Genomic DNA, 16,352 nt, shown 5'->3' on the forward strand with positions numbered 1-16,352 from the left:
GATGCTGTAGGAAGCAGCCTGGCACTGCTGTGCCAGTCCACTCATGCACTGCAAGTGCAGTGAGAGTGAAAATGCTTTGCTGAATCAGGATTCTAAATGTACAAAAGACTTGTATCACATGATTTCTATTATTTATTTCAAAGTTAAATATAAATACATATTTCCTACCCATCTGATTTGCAATACAGATAAAGAAGTACTTGGCTTTTAGCAGGCTGCAAAACAAAGTTGCCCAAATCCCTCCTCCTCCAGTTCTGGGTGGTTTTTTTTTTAAGAAACATTCCTGGAACTATGATTAACCAGAAGACAAGAGAATTAACAAGGGAAGAAACCTTGAGGAGCTAAATCTAGTACAAACACACATATTATGTGTCACTGGGAAAATTAAATACTATTAAAAATAAAACCTGTCTGAGGAAGTGTACAGAAGATGAATGTGCAGTCATTAAAAGCAGTGTGAGAAAAATGGAAAGGTGTACTTGTGTGTGTATGTACATGTTAGCACATGAAAAATACCAAAACTTGCATTTTTTATTACTATTTTTTAAATTTGCCAGAGAACAAACAATATTAGGAGTAGTTAAGCTAACACTGTGACCTGGAATATCAGATTGCACAAGCTGACAGTGGAAACTTCCACCAAGAAATTTAACACTGGCAAATGGAGAAATCTAGAGAGTCCCCTCAGGAGAAATTCTGTAGTTTGTCCTCTCAGCATTTGACGTGAAGGCTTTTAGCAAATTGCTCCCAGGAATTCATACTCTTTGTTCATTTTTTTCCAGTTGAAGTTAGTTGTACTTGGGCTAGTTACTTACAGCAAGGTCCTTGCCTGTGTTCTGCTAGCCTCCCCAACACTCTGTTCCTTCCACTTTCTCCTCATCTCCACTTTCTCCTCTCTCTCCAAAATACTGGGCAGTCCCAAAATTAAAACTAGAATTTTTAAAAATAAAAAGAGTAGGGAAAGCATGCTGGATCCCCTAACAAGTTTTAAAGCTTTGCAAGCTTTTTCATCTCAAAATACACACTATTTTTTCCAATTGGAAAATATGTATAATGTTTGTTATGTTTATTTCTGTTAAATAGTCCATTATACAAAAGATTTAAAAAGTTATTTCTTCGACTTTGACTTCAAGTAATAGTATCACCTTTTTCTTTTTGTAATAGTGTCAGACAAACCTTTTTCCTAATGACTTCCACTAATTCAAAGAGTATTTTTCTTTTAAGCTTGACCAACAAGAGATCCCAAACCAATGAGTGAAATGTTCTGCAGATGATTCTCCCTGAACCATATCAAAGGAAATATGATGAAATATAATCTAAATTTCAAAGCAGGTGCTCACTGCTAAGAGAAAAAGACTTAGAGGGATTAATCCTCCATACTCTGTTCATGCCTTTGGTTAAGATACAAACTAGAATTTAATGCAGAGATTTCATGGAGGAATTTAGAAGCTCCCTAGAGAAGTTCCTTTAAGTGTGGGCATTTCAGAAGTGTTTAGTTCTCCACTTCTCTGCCCTCAGCCACTACAGCTGAGACCAGGCAGGTCTTTTCACTGAGCTCACACCTTGCACAGTGTCTGTATCCACTGTAATTCATGGCTGTTACCTGTACCTGAAAACCCAGCTTGTAGCTTCTTAACCAAACCTGTTCCATGCTGGAATTCCTGCACAACCCCAAGCTACCACCAGCTCTAGTAAGGAAATGTGGGAAGTTTCTGTGGAAATCACCCTCATGGCAATATCCAGTGTTCATCACTGTCCTCATCCCTGTTTAGGGATGGTGGTAATACACAGGTAATTCCAAGGGGCTCCTCTCCCCTGCTCCAGGGCAATTACTCAGATTGGTTCTGCAGAACTCCCTACAGTTCTGCAAAACTCCTCCATAACTCCTGCACCAGCTGTGCCAGGGAGCCCATCACAAAGAAAATCATAATTTTCTGTACACAACAAGGCAGTTGGTTAAATTAAATACAGAAGTCATGGTAAACAACCAAGACACCTGGCGGGTAGGAAAGTGTTCACAGTCCAAGTAGAGAAAATATAAGATCTCTAAAGGAGGAAAGGGAAGGGGGTCTCCACAAATATTTCCAAATGCCAAATGATGTGATACTTCAAAATACCTTCTCCCACAGTTTTGGGTTGACTTAAAGAGCAACAAAGAAGCTTTCTCAATTCCTGGGCATTTCACTTGCAGGCAGTTCTTTGTGAGCACTACCAAACACCAAACTGCAGGAGACAAATGCAGCCCAGCATTTGTCCTGAGAGTGGCTCTAAACACCCTCAGCTCTCTCCTCAGCCCTGACCATTCTGCAGCCCCTGGGGCTCACAGGATGCTGCTACACCTGTGCTGTAGCTCTGTGTGTGGACACACAGCTGTGGTGTGCACAAAACACTCCTAAACCAGGCACTGCTCCTCTGCAGCAGGATGGAGAGGAGAATTGGAGGCACAAAAGGCAAAGATCGTGGGCTGAGATAAGAACAATTTACTGGCAGCAGTGATGAGTTAAGAAAATGAACAGTGGCAGCACTATAGTAATGACAGAGGGAAGTGATTCACACCATGAGGGAACCCTGCAGCACCCTTGCCCTGCTCCCAGCAGTGACAGGAGATGGCACAGAATAACCTCCAGGGCCTGGCCTTGCCTCTCCTGACTGCTGCAGAAATTAACCTGTCCTGGCCAGAAGCAGGACAAGACACATACACTGAATAGGCAGTTTACATTCCATGCATTTGCCTGCTTGGATCAAAGACCATTCTGGAGTGGGCAGTTAATATTAGCTGTGTGATATCTATTCAATACCATTCATTTGTTTCTGGAGGAAACCTGTGCTTAAAACAAATGTGGCTAGTGAACCACCAGGTACAATGTCTGCTTCTACCCTTGGTCCCAGAACCTTTTATCATCCACCCTAAAAACAGGACAACAGGCACTAGAGTCAGTAGGAAGATTTGTTCCTACCTGTAAGCTTCATCCAAGGACATATCCATTCTTTTCATGATGTATGCAATGGCAATTGTGGCAGAGCGAGATATCCCAGCTAGGCAGTGCACCAACACACGGCCATTGGATGCTTTTGCTTTTTCTACAAGGCAAAAAGAAATTGGCAACTGTCAAACTCAGCAGCGTCACACCGGGATGAAAAGTTTGCAAAGAAAGCAGTGTTATTGAAAATTATTCAAATCTCTCAAGTGAACTGCTAATTGTAAATCTCATGGAAGCTTGAAACAAAACTCACTTATTTGCTCTAGCACTGTGTAGTAGCATTGAGTACAGAAAAAGCATGACTGCACACAGGAAACATCCTGCAGTCACAGCATAGCTCATTTTAATGTGCACATAAACAGCCCTATTTAGATGTCTGGACAAGGTGATTGTTTCTAATTTTATATACAAGTGAAAAGCAAGCATTCACGATGGAACAATTTAGCCAGTTCAGCTCTGGCCAGTTCACTTCTCAAAGGTACAGACAGAAGGTGTATGTCCAAATTTCTAATGCACTCTCTGCAGACACACATCAGGCATGTACCAGGCTGCTGAAAGCAGCTCTGAAGTGTCTTTGTTCTGGAATGCTGGGGCATGCAGTGGCAGAATCTCCCCACTTTTTGCTCCTGTGCTCATGCAGGGATGCTGATTGTGTCCATAGATCCTGAGGGTATTTTCACACCACCCAGAGAACAGTCGGGGCTTCTCCAGCCAAAACAGCACTGCAGACACACAGAGCAACCCAAACACTGTTTGGGAGAGAGGATTAAAACTTTCTACTCACCTATAAAATCGACTGATTTATCCAACCAAGGCAAAATTTTCTCACAAAAGCTGTCATTCACAGGCACTCTGAGGAAATGGGATTCTGGAATAAAATCGGGCTTTGGACAAGTATTGCTGGCGTTCAGGACGTAGCCAATGTCATTCTGCTGCATCAGCTCCTAGGAAAGAGAGGAAGATTGAGCCTAGAGAAGTCAAATGGTGCCTTTGGCACATTACAAAGCTAAAGACCAAACTGAAGTTTGTGTTGGAATTGCTCTAGCTGTGTAAGGGACATTCTTCTAGGAAAAAGACAACTCCTCAGCTTTGAATCCTTTTAACAACTTCTAATGAGACATCCGGTGTGTTCAAATAACATATGGACTGCAAATCCCATAAAAACCAAGTTAATAAAGAACAGAAGTAATGGTAGAATACCTTCCCCTACTCTGAAGCATCACTTCCAAGAGAATGACCTTTTTGCTACTTTAAATTCTCAGCATGCAAGCTGACAACAAACTCTTCCCACATGCAGTTTGCTGACCTGAATATGTGTTTTCCAGATCACATATCTAGGACTGAAATTGCTCCATCACAGATATTGGTGGGAAATAGGAAATGAAATGGATGCCCCCTGCAGTCACCTCTCAAGTCCAGGAGTTTCTTGTTTCTAAGAGAATGTGCAAAACTCTCTCAAACCCTCGAGGAAAGAGATGAAGATCTTGAATTAAACCATTTCCACACGGCACTGAGTGGCATTTTACAGGAGTCCTGCTCTGTGATGTACAATTTCAGCTTTCTCTAGGCCTCTTGCCTCTCACAGAAATGTCACAGGAACAAGCAAAGACACTCACTGTACATTTAAGAGTCAACTGGGCTTTTAAGTAAGTCAGTTTTCATGACTGAAATAAAAGAGAGGCCTCTTTTCTGCATCCCACCACGTGCACAGTGTTTAGAGTTGTGCACAGTAGTTTGTGATGCAGTGGGCATCTCAGTGCAAAAACATGTGGAAGGAGTACTGGAAAAGTGGAGATGGCTCTACTGCAAACCATCCAGTCTCCATCAAGGAAACATCCTGACACAGAAAAGTAATTTAGCATGGTAGAGTAATGCTTATCAAACTGCCATGGTTCAGAGAGGATCTGACAGTAAGTGACAAGCAATACTAGGCTTGGACACTTCTTACATTGAACATAAACACTGGGGAGCTTTTGGCCAGATTTCCACGGAAACTGTTATCTCAGAATAAACATTAAAAAAAAAAAAAAAACCACCCCGAGATCTGGTTTTAATCCTTTTGCTTTCACAGCAGATATATAATAAAGTTTGTCAATCCGTAGGAGCAGCAGCATGAAGGAATTCTTACACTGCTGATTTCAACTGGAGATGTACCAGTAGGAGAATACAGTCACAAAGCCAAATGGTTGATTCTTCCCCAAATTCCTTCCGCAAGCACAGAGATCTTTTAGTGAGGAGAAACAAGGATATGCTTATCTAGCAGTAGAGCCAGAACTCTATCTTGTTCAGTCAGAGCAGTCCAACATGTGATGCTGAGCACAGGAACCCCACACGCATGGCACAGCATGTGCAGAAGGGATGAACACACACAGGGATAGCCATGCATAAATTAAATGCTGAGTGAGAACCAAGAGCTGCACGGGAGAAGGGAACCTGCATCAGTCACTGGCAGAGGAGAGTGCACAAAGTCCAGGAAATAGAGGTTGTAAACAGGGAACTGACATGAATTTCTGCTAGGGAGCTGATTTTTGTTGCCTGGAGCAAAATGAGCTGCTCCTCCAGTGTCTCATCCAAAGTCCCTCACATCAGCACCTTCAGGTGTGGGCACATTAAACCAATGGACAACATTATGTCATGGACACAACCATCCGAGGGGAACAGGGGATGGACAACCCCTTGCAAAGCAAATCATCAGAAATATCACTTGTATCAATGGTCAAAATAATAATAATTAAAAAAAAAAAAAAAGAAGAAAGGAAAAGGGCTGTATGTGTCAAGGTAAGTTCTCAGCCTCAGTGCTCCTTGCCTTGCTCATTTTCTGGGTCACACTCCTCGTATAGCTCAGCTTTCCATCAGTGAATTCCAGGATGTCCCTGTTTGCCCCTCTCCCTTCCTTCACACCCCCAGCTGAAGCCCCAAGCTCCCTGCAGCCCTGCAGGCCTTTCACAGCAGCTGCTGCTGCATCTTCCTTGCCTGGATTTCACTCACACACTGATAATGCCCCAAAGCAGGAGTGCTCTAAGGAAATACAGGAATATTGGGAATTACCCAGTGGGAATGGGATTCCGGGCACAGGGACTAACTGGACTCCTGGTATCTTACGTATGCCAGGGAGAGCCCTGATCCCCAACATCCCCACCTCACTGTTCTGGACCACACAGCTTTTCCCTTCCAGGACCCCAAAGTTCCTCAGCAGCAAATCCTGGGAAACAATTATTGGCTTTAGGTCACTGAGCTGAAATACTGACCCCAAACCAGCTCACTCCCTGCTGTCACTGCTTGAGGGTGAGCGAGGAGGCACTGGAATATCTGGGACAGAAGCACAAGCAGGGTCCTGAATTCCCAGGTATGAAGAGGAGGGTGGTGAAGGTCTCATAACAAATGGACTGCCACGGTCAGGTTTGTTAAGAACACAGCTAAGGGGGGTGATGAATTGGGAAGAAAACCTTATTATTTCTTTTAAAACTCCTTGATGGGCTGCACAGTCCAAGCATCACCACTGCAGAGTTATGCCAGGTTTTGGGTGTGGGATTGATTATTCAAATGGAACAAGAAGGCTGCAGACGCCAAGTCAGAAATCCACAAGCCAAGAAAACCACCCCAAAATATTAGTGCTTGTCTTTCAGACTGAGGCTAAAGAAAGAAGTTATGCTTCCTTCTGTTCTGAAGAATCAATCATTCCCACTGTGACATGCTCCAGTGTAATAACCATAACAGTGCCTTCATTGTGAGGCACCCAAGAGGAAAAAGTGAATTACGATGGGAGGAAGATCCAGAAATCCTAATACTAACAACTCTGTGAAAAGAAGGTAAATGCTCTTTTGTAAGCTTATTTACATTTTATGACTTGTTTAATCTGAAAATTAATAGCACCTTAAAATGTTATTTTGTTCCAGGAAATAAAATCCAGGTCTGGAAGAATAGTTATGCAAGTGGGGAGGCATAAAGTTTCATTTGAAATGCTGGTAACAAGCCACGAGGTGTAAGTAGGAAGCTCCTTCAGGCCCACAACCACACTACAGATTGCTTTCTGTCACACTAACTTTCAGAAAGGACTGCCACTCCTATGTGGGTTAGAATGCAATATCCCTCCCTTTCACAAAGAACAAGGAAGATCTTCTGTAAAACTAAATACTGTCTTGCAATGCCACCAATCTATCACAGGAAAATGACCACAATGTAGCACACTGAGACCCAAAACAAGCACATTTTTCTCTTAGAACTCTTAGGGGGTTTTCAGCATTTCAACTCTGCAAAAAATATGAACGTTTTTAGAATTAAGCATTTAGAAATAAATCTGCAAAAAATATTAAAATTCTCTCAAGACTTTCCTGAATGAATCATTCATTTTGCTGAAGGGCAGAAAGCAAGCATTTGTGGCTGCACATCTTTCCTAAATAAAGCATTATCAGCAGAGGTATTAATGGTAAATACCATTAGCATTCTGAAAAGGTCATGAATACAGATTGTTCTGCAACAACAGAAGCATTTCCCTACTCAGGCACTCGGAGATAAGCTTATAAAGATTCTGAAAAGATAAGCTCATCTTGATAAAACCTGATGAAAATTCGCATCTTTAATTCATCAGGTCGAACAGTAGTGCTGATTAGGAGTTTCTTGCAGATATTTCTGAGATGATTTAATTTCAGAGAAATTGCTATGTCTCATGAATGGAAGGAACCATGAGAACCCACAGCACTTGAAGAAAAAAATAAGGTCAGCATACAATTACATCTTAAGTTTGGGGAATCTTACTAGACTTCTTCAGCAATATGTTTTGTACTGTTTTAAATCTGGATTTGAATAGAAAAGAGCTACTTTAATCTTAGCAGAAAGCTGACTTCCTGTCCCAAGTAGAGCATGCAAACATAGCCATTTACCAGCTCCTGGACTGTCCTAGAAGCACTTTGCTACTTTCATCCCCATTTTGTTTTTTGTTTCTGACCCTCTGCTTTTGAATGTTCTTTACTTCCCAGATTTCTTGCCCTGTGTTTCTGGGCAATCAGTGTAGTCAGTGACCCTCCTTGCCCTCCCCAATGCCCCTGTGCAGGATCCAGGCTTCCCAGAAGCCAAACATACCGCAGGAAGAGCAGCAGAGGTCCATTATTCGTATTTCTAACGTGCCAGTGGGTGGTTACCACTAACTTCTAGTTAAATCCAGAAGCTGATTAAAGAATCAAGAAACTGAGAGATGTTGGTATTGTGGAAAACATCAAGTGCCTTCTAAGAGGCAGAAATTGTAATTTATTCCCACAGCTCCTTAGTATTTTCCAGTATTAAAGATGGAAGCCATTTTGCATTTTCCAGAGGCAAACATGGAATCTGAAGATGTGGATGAGAGGTTGATGAGCCACTGGCACTCAGGTCTCGTCTAGTGCAGCCAAGAAAAGGAAAAAGTTCAAAAAATGAGCAGGTCTGAAATCAAAAGATTTGCATTTGTCCTAAAAATGGGTAAGAAATTTAAGAGGTCACCAATGGAAGAGCTTCCAGAACATTGACTGTCAGGGATGACACAGGGTGGTAAGAACTTCCTGAATCCCTGAATAGGTGGTGTGATGTCATTTGTATGGTTCTCCATTTCTCCATACAGCATGGGAAACACAGTAATCCTTGATTTTCAGTCCCAAGCACATGAGAAAAAGTACAAATCTGACCAGCTCCTGAGGGTCTTGCACTAATTCCAAAATATCTGCAGATGCAAGATTTCCTCTGACACACATTGATGTGACACCAAAACTGCAGCCACACTCTCACAAACAGCATAAAAACATCTAATACCTTATCAACTGAAAGAGTTGTTTTTTTGTTTTTTTGTTTTTTTTTTAATTACTTAGTTCCTGCTGTCTTTTGTCCAGGGACCATAAATCACTTCTGTGGTAGGAAGAATGATAAGCTGCTTTGACATCCATCATAAGTGAATCTCTGAACTGAATGGCTGACTTGCTACCTCGCAGTAAAGACAAGGAAGATTTTAAAGGACAAAGTAGATGCAATGACTGCTGACTATCCTCCTTTTCTCTGCTTTCTGCTAAATCACTATTACCTTCTACATGATTGCTTGTGTGTCAAAAATCCCATTAAAATAATTGTGAAAAATCAAAAAATAGCCTATTAATGGCCAGACTGGGATGGAGCAAAAGTAGAAGAAAGCAGTGAAAATTAAAATGGTCAAAGTACATAAATTTTATCCAGTTACAGGACTACTTACGATAGCTCCTGGCTTAAGGTTTGCATGTGGATAAAAAACCATACACATAATCCTTGCAGATAATTAGGGCAATATTCTAGGGTCCATGTATTTAATGCCAGCTGATGAAGGCTGTTGGGGATGCAGCTAATAAACAGGACTGTCAGGGAACATGGGAGACAAGAGGACACATGCAGCACAAGGAATAAAAATTCCCTTTGAAGGACCTAAGGTGCAGGTTGGAAGCAGTGTGAGCTGCTCCTCATGAAGGCAAACATCTGTGGATATACATAGGAATAGAGACCATGGCAATCTGAGACAAGCTCTCTTAGATATCTCATAGCCCAGCATCCTATAAGTTGATGACTATTTTAAGTATATGATTTTTTTTGCTATTCTTTAGGAGGAGAAATTACTAATTTTTAATAATTTAAATTACTTAGAAACAGTAAAAGTTTCTTAATGCAGTGCCACCATAAAAGCTCATTTTAAACACCCTCACTGATTTCAGTAGGTGCACGAAGATTTGTTTGCAGTAATCCCTTATTACACAATTCATGGTGTTTAAATGCTAGATTTTCCTAGCACTTGAAGGAAATACTAAAACCAGACAATCTTCCTTTGTCCTGCTGTAACCATGAATATAATTGTGTCAACCCCCAAGACCTGCCAAAACAAGCCAGTGGGAGCTGGGACAGGAACCTGACCTGCTGTCATGGCACACGTGAGAGTTTGCTGTTGGTTGAGAGGCTCCTGAGGAATGCAGCATTTCACCTGCCCCAGGATGAAGGAGAAAGACACCCAAGTTTCATTTTACATGACCTGGAGATTAATTCCTTAATTAATTGTGTGGATCACTCTTCTCCCACAGCTTCCCATGGCTTGTGCATCACCTGCATCCACTTTTGCTGTTTTGTAGCTGTGACAGTGCACCACGATGGGAGATCCCTGGAGACAGGTCCTCATTCCAGTCCCCACGTGGCACCCAGGACGCTCACCTTGTTGAGGACATCTCGCTGACACCCCAGGTAGAGATGAGGCAGGATCCGAGTTGGGCCAGTGTTGGAAACAGGGAGGCAGGGTTGAGAAATGCAAGTAGGGATGAGTGTGGATTTTCCTTCACAGAGACCAGGGAAAGAGCTGGAGAACTCAGCAAATCCACCTGTGAGAGGAAGAGCAGGTATTTAATCTACTGATGTGGTGCTGCCCGTGCCAGCTGTGGGAGAGCAGCGTTTAGCATGGGAGATGGGGAGGCACTGAGGGGCAGCAGGAAAGCCTTGGCAGAGAAGCTGTACATGTGCCTTTTCCTTAGGTCAGCTTTGTGGTCCTCCAGACAAAATGGGAAACACAGTAATCCTTGATTTTTGAATAAGAGAAGAAATACAAATCTTTCCATGGAACCATATTTCTGTATCCCCACTCTGTCTGGAATATTTCTTTCTCTCCCTTCACTTCTCAGAAATTTCTTCCCATTCTTAATATGTGGAAATGATCCTTCAGAAAAACAGGCACAGCACCCACCACACCATGAGCAGGCACACCCTTTAGTCTCCACCCCAGCAAGATGCTTTTAGACACTTCCTTCTCCTGTATCGGGTTTATACTGAGAGCTCATTAAGAAAAAGTAACATTTACTCCATTTGGTGAAAGCATTAATATGCATTTAGTAATGCTTACTTTTAAAACCCTACATCACTAATGAAATCCTACAGTGCTAATTAAAATCCCGCAGTACTGTTTTGTGTGCTGCTCCACAAATAATGTATTTCATACAGGACACTGGAAGGAGTTCCACCTTTCAAAACCACACCAAGCCAAGGCTTCTCCATCTCAAGTGGGGAGCTGAAGCAGAGAGAAAACTTGCAAAGCACAGTGAAAATCCCCAGCTCTTTTCTCCCAGATGAGCAGAGCTTTCACTGAAGGAAGAGTAATTATAACCTGTTCAGAACAGAGACCTTTTTATCATCGAAGAACTGAAGCACTGACGTGCTGAATCTGCCAAATGCTATGTTCACTATGATTACAGTTTGAAGATGTGAATTAAAATTACTCAGGAATAAGCTAATGTACTGTTTTGCCAGGGCTTGCATTACCATTGCCTGAATTATGCCTATTCTTTAGATTTTAAAATCTGTATCATTAGTAAATGTAGAAACACCAAGGCAATAGTGTGTAACAACCCATTTTATCTAATACAAAAAAAAGCCAGCAAGCAGATTCTAGAGAAAACATTTTATGAACAGCAATTCCTGCTTAGTGTCTTGAATAAATAAATAAACAAAATAGATAACTTGACTATTTTGTTAGACAAGCTAAGGCAACGTCAGAAGCACAGATCTTGCTTAGTCCATCGAATGAGAGGAAGAGTTTGCAAAACAATTCTCTCACATACTTGCTAAATTTTTTTCTGTATGGCCTAATGCTTCCTTTTCTGTTACAGGAAGCATTCCTTGAATTTATAGGCAGTATATACCAGCGAGATTGAATTTAAGCAGTTATTTGAGAGGGTGGTGAAGAAGAGGAAATCAAATATTTGCCTTGGTTTCATTTGCTTATCCTTTATTTGCTGGGAGCATTGTTGGCTGCTTTGTGGATCCTCTCACCAACATAGCTGGAAATAGAGAAGTCCCTACAAAGAAGCTGCACAAGCAAGGATTTCACATCTGTGCTATCTTTGCAAAAGACTTCATGGGAAAAGTTCAGCAAAAAAGATTTCTTCCCAACTACCTAGGAATTAGTCTCATTTCTGTGTGAAACCAGTGACAAGAAATTATACAGGAAGCTAATGTGCAAAACACCTGAGATTTTGGGGAGATGGAACCCATACAAGTATAAGAAGCACTCTTTTATTTTATTTTTATTCCATTACTCTATCAAGGTCAATTGAAATGATTCCAGATTAGATGCTTCGATACTTCCTCTAAGGCATCCATCCTTTCCAAGTCATGTTTCTTCTTTCCTACTCATGCTTTCCTAGTAACATCTTCCTTCAGTACCTTTACAACATGAATTACACTCACAAAACTCTCAAATCTCTAAAAGCTGACATTTTACTGTCTGCCTTTATGTGTGCACCAAGTGAACCCTCCTTTCCTGTGAGTATATTTTAACTCGGTGTTAGTGTCTGTACTGAACTGATTTGAGAAAGCACAAAACCAATGATTTGTTTCAAATCTTAAGCTGTCTTCCCTGCCATCCTCCATGACCAGGTTTTCAAAAGGTTAGTAGCTTTTCAATGAATCTGGCTTTGATTTATGGCACTTCCCCATACAAAAACCCCATTCTCTAGGTCAGTGTGTGTAGAAAAGTTGCTTTTAAAGCCCACAAGCAAGCAAATCCCAAACCAAGAAAATCACTCACAGATGCATCCTTAAGTACCAATTCCTTTAAGTGCCACAAGCTATCAGGGATCTGGAACATCCACATGTGTGATCACTGAGCTCTCATGGCATTAGGAGATTAATTTCTGCTCAAGATAACTGGACTCATCACTGTTTACTTGCCCTAACTTACAAAATTACATATTTTTAAAATACATAGGGAAATGTATTAAAAAAACCCCGCAGCACACCTAAAGATGTATAGAGAAAAGGGATTTATTTCAAATGTCTGTTTTCTAACACAGATGGTGGCTCCCCAGAGTCCCCAAAGCTGAACTCTATTACCAGTACACATGAGGAGCCTCTTATGAGGAAAGTGTTTTAAGCACTCAGACCACCTGTACACTTGTGCTGTAAATGAAGCAGTTTTCAAAAAATAAACCTTAAACACTTGGAAAATTAATTTAGTCTGCAGGTAGGAATGCAGAACAGAAAATTGAGCCTTAAACAAAAAATGGGACAGGTTTTGTTTCAAATTCCCTAATTTGGGGATGACCTTTGCAAGAAGACAATTTTTTTTCTTTAAATCTCGTTACCTACCTCAGTTGGAACAGGGCCATTGGCAGCACTGTGCAGTTTGTTTTAATTAGAAAAAATATACTTTTCTTCTGGAGCTAGTTTCTAAATAACACCCTTTCTCCCACCACTGCTCCAGCCTCATGTGAATCATAAATCAATTGCAAAAGCATGTTGAAACTGTTGGGGGGGAGGAAAGCAAAAATCCACAGACCATTAACAGAGCTACTGGGTTAATAGAGTTTCACTGAATTCTTTGATAAATGTCACTGGGCCTTGGAAATAGATGACTGACAAATAACTCCAAAATATTCTCTCCTCAATAGCTCTGAACCACACAGGTTTTCTGTATTCTCAGTGGTAAGCTGAGCTGAAACAGCTCTCTTGACATTCAGCAGGATGTCTCTACAAACCCATGTCAAGGTGCCAAAAGCTCTCTGGTTTTGCAGCCCTTGTGTGTGGCAGACAACCCAACACCTCCCCGTCCTTACAGCAAAGCGTTTCTTGCTTACAAACCTCCACATCCATTAGCAGAAATCTGCCAAGATCCAGTAAAGTACTTGACTGCCCTGTTGCTATGGTTCTGCAAAGTGGTTCCTACAGACTTCCCTTTGATCAAGGCTTCCCTAACTACAGCTGGGATGATAAAGGTATGGTCTCTAAGGGAATCTCAGTATCAGGAGTGTCAGCTCCCTTCTCAGCCAGCTCAGGAAACAAGGCCGGGCCAAACCCAGAACGGATAAAAAAAGTTTCAGCAAAATCCTGTGGTAAAGTTATTCCTCCTTATAGATTCACTGCATAAATCCTATATAAACAGAACTCCCAATTAACTTTGCTAGGAACAGGAAGAGGCAGGGAAAGAATATGGGATCAGGAGGCAATGAGTGATAGAGAAATATTGTTGATTTGGGAAGAGCTTCCTTTCACTGAGGGAATGGAATCCATCCAGATCCTTATGATTACTTAGTTTAACTACCAATAACACAAATCATAAATTAATCCACAGGAATGACCCCTGAGAAGCACAAGCAGTTCTAGCAGCTCATTTCTCTGTGTTCTGTGGAACAGAGCTGCCAGCTGCTCTGCTGCAATCAGGGACAGAGCTCTGCAAATCACTTTGCAGGTTTGCAAATGAAAGATCGGCTCAGCCCAAAGGTCATGATTTGAACACTTAGTACAAAGTTGTGAAGTGCAGATCATTTTTCATTGTTTTTATCCAATATTTAATGAAACTTTTCCAGTTAAATGACACCCTAACAGGACAGGTGGATGGTTCTTGTGTTCATTCCATGTTACACTGGTTTCTCTTCTTCCTCCTGGTCCTTTTGTTTCCTTCAATGGGATGTCAAACCAGAGATGTGACCATAATTAGACAAGACAAATTCACAGGGAACACACTAATTACTGATTTGACCCAGGGAAGAGCAAAAAGGTTAAATTGATGCATCGGTTACAAAAATCAGTTTTCAAAATGCGAGCATCATTCCTCTTTCACATCACTGACCACAGATGCTCCCTCATACATCCATCCTCTATCTCAACTTACACATATTTCCAACATATAGGAAAAAAAATCAATCAGGAGGTAATCCTAATCTCTCTTTATACCTGCTCATAACATTACTGTTGAAACAGCCAATTCTGTAGTTCCTTTTCATCCTCAAGTATCTGCAGAGTTGTGCACTAGAATTTTTATCCTTAATCATCTAGAGAGAGCTGCTCCTGCTAATTGGGCATGTGCATACTGACAAAGCACATAAAGGAACAGAGATCTGACTGTTCTTCAGAGACAGGAGGGTTAAGTTTGGGTGTGAACTGAAGAGCAACAGCTGAGGTGCAACTCTGAGTTTTCTCACAGCTCTGCATGGAAAGGGAAGGATGAAAACAGGGGACTTCACCATTGTTTCTTCTGTGTAACTGTCCAAATACAGAGACAACTCCTACAAAGGTGAGAGCTCCATGCATACAGAAATCCTAACAGTTACAAGTGTAGAAACAAGCTGACAGTGCATTTGTGCCATGAGGATTTTGTACTATTTCTTTGTAAATGCAGCCGTGAAACCTAACTTGGAATAAAGACAGGTGAGAAAATAGGTGTTCACATCTCTTCACGTGTTTGCAGTGAGCCTGGCCAGCTGCAGCTCGATGGAGAACCCCAGCAATTGCTTCTGAGCCCCAGAGCCTGGCAGTGTGGCCAAGGCAGAGGGGAGAAGAGATTCAGCTGGAGAAGAGGTGGTAACCAGGATGAAAGGCTCTGACACCTTCTCCAGCTAATAGAGACCAAAGACCAGAGGAGCAGCTTTCCATTTCCAGGCTACATAAACACATTTTTCATTCAAGTAACTGAGGGGCTGCAGAACCAAGGAATCCCAAACACCAGTGCCCATCTCACAGCGGATTCTTGTGAACTTCCAGCCCGGGCTCCCTGAGCTGCTTGGTGACACCAGCAAATCCACCCCCAGCTCAGCTTTTCAGGGAGAGACACTAATTTGAGGCTCTGCACTGTACTAGTGCTCATTTCATACAGCTCACAAGAATTTCCGTTATTTTTTTCATTAATTACTCCTTTTGTCAAGCCTTATTGAAGCTGACCAACGAGCTTTTGAAAATCTTTTGTGGGTGACAGCAGAGACACAGACAACAGGGCAACTCCTAAGAGCTTGGCTTCCCTAAAGCTCCAGGCTAAGAAAAGCCTAGAAAGTGTTTAATACAACATCCCTGCTGCTCCAGCTGGCCCTGCAGCTCCATGTGCCTCACCACAAGGCACAGAAAAATCCTGTCTGATGCTCCTGATGGAGATGGAAGAGACAGTGGATGTGTCCTTTTTTCACATGGAGTCTGCTGGAAAAGACCACAGACAAGGCACACTAGTAACAGAGCAAACTTTGGCATTTTTCTGAAGTGCCATTTAAATCAGGTACTGCTCCTTTCTCCCCTGCTTTGGATCCTGACAGTTCTGAAAAAGCCAAAGGGAGAAATTGGTTCTCTTCAATGAATTCTTGCAAACAGACTAGAAGCTGCTTCCTTCCTTTTCCCACAAGACCTAATTGTCTGCCAGTACATCAGTGTTAATTCAGCACCAAAACCCATTATTTTAAAGCAGGGAGTGGAAAAGGTTTGAGACCCAAGTGATGAGTCAGAAAACCAAAGACTACATGCATGTACTAGGACAGCATTGCAAGAAGGAGACTTTGAAGCTTGTGGATTTAACACACTATTTATTAAATCCAGAATTTGCTTCTTCATTAAGGGCACTAATTATTCATAATTTTATATAACCACATACTA

General features: G+C 41.7%; 1 protein-coding gene across 5 annotated transcripts in view; it reads right to left on the reverse strand.

The window, feature by feature from the left end:
* DUSP16 (dual specificity phosphatase 16) overlaps nt 1-16,352 on the reverse strand; it is a 68,048-nt gene that overhangs the window by 10,017 nt on the left and 41,679 nt on the right. For all 5 annotated transcript variants that reach the window (XM_063395340.1, XM_063395337.1, XM_063395339.1 and 2 more), the window contains 3 exons: nt 10,167-10,330; nt 3,766-3,925; nt 2,958-3,081 (listed from right to left, as the gene is read on the reverse strand). In XM_063395340.1, coding sequence (XP_063251410.1) covers nt 2,958-3,081; nt 3,766-3,925; nt 10,167-10,330 — 448 coding nt within the window. The remainder of the gene's footprint in view (nt 1-2,957; nt 3,082-3,765; nt 3,926-10,166; nt 10,331-16,352) is intronic.

The sequence above is a fragment of the Prinia subflava genome, chromosome 4 (assembly GCF_021018805.1).
Source record: "Prinia subflava isolate CZ2003 ecotype Zambia chromosome 4, Cam_Psub_1.2, whole genome shotgun sequence".
NCBI lineage: Eukaryota > Metazoa > Chordata > Aves > Passeriformes > Cisticolidae > Prinia > Prinia subflava.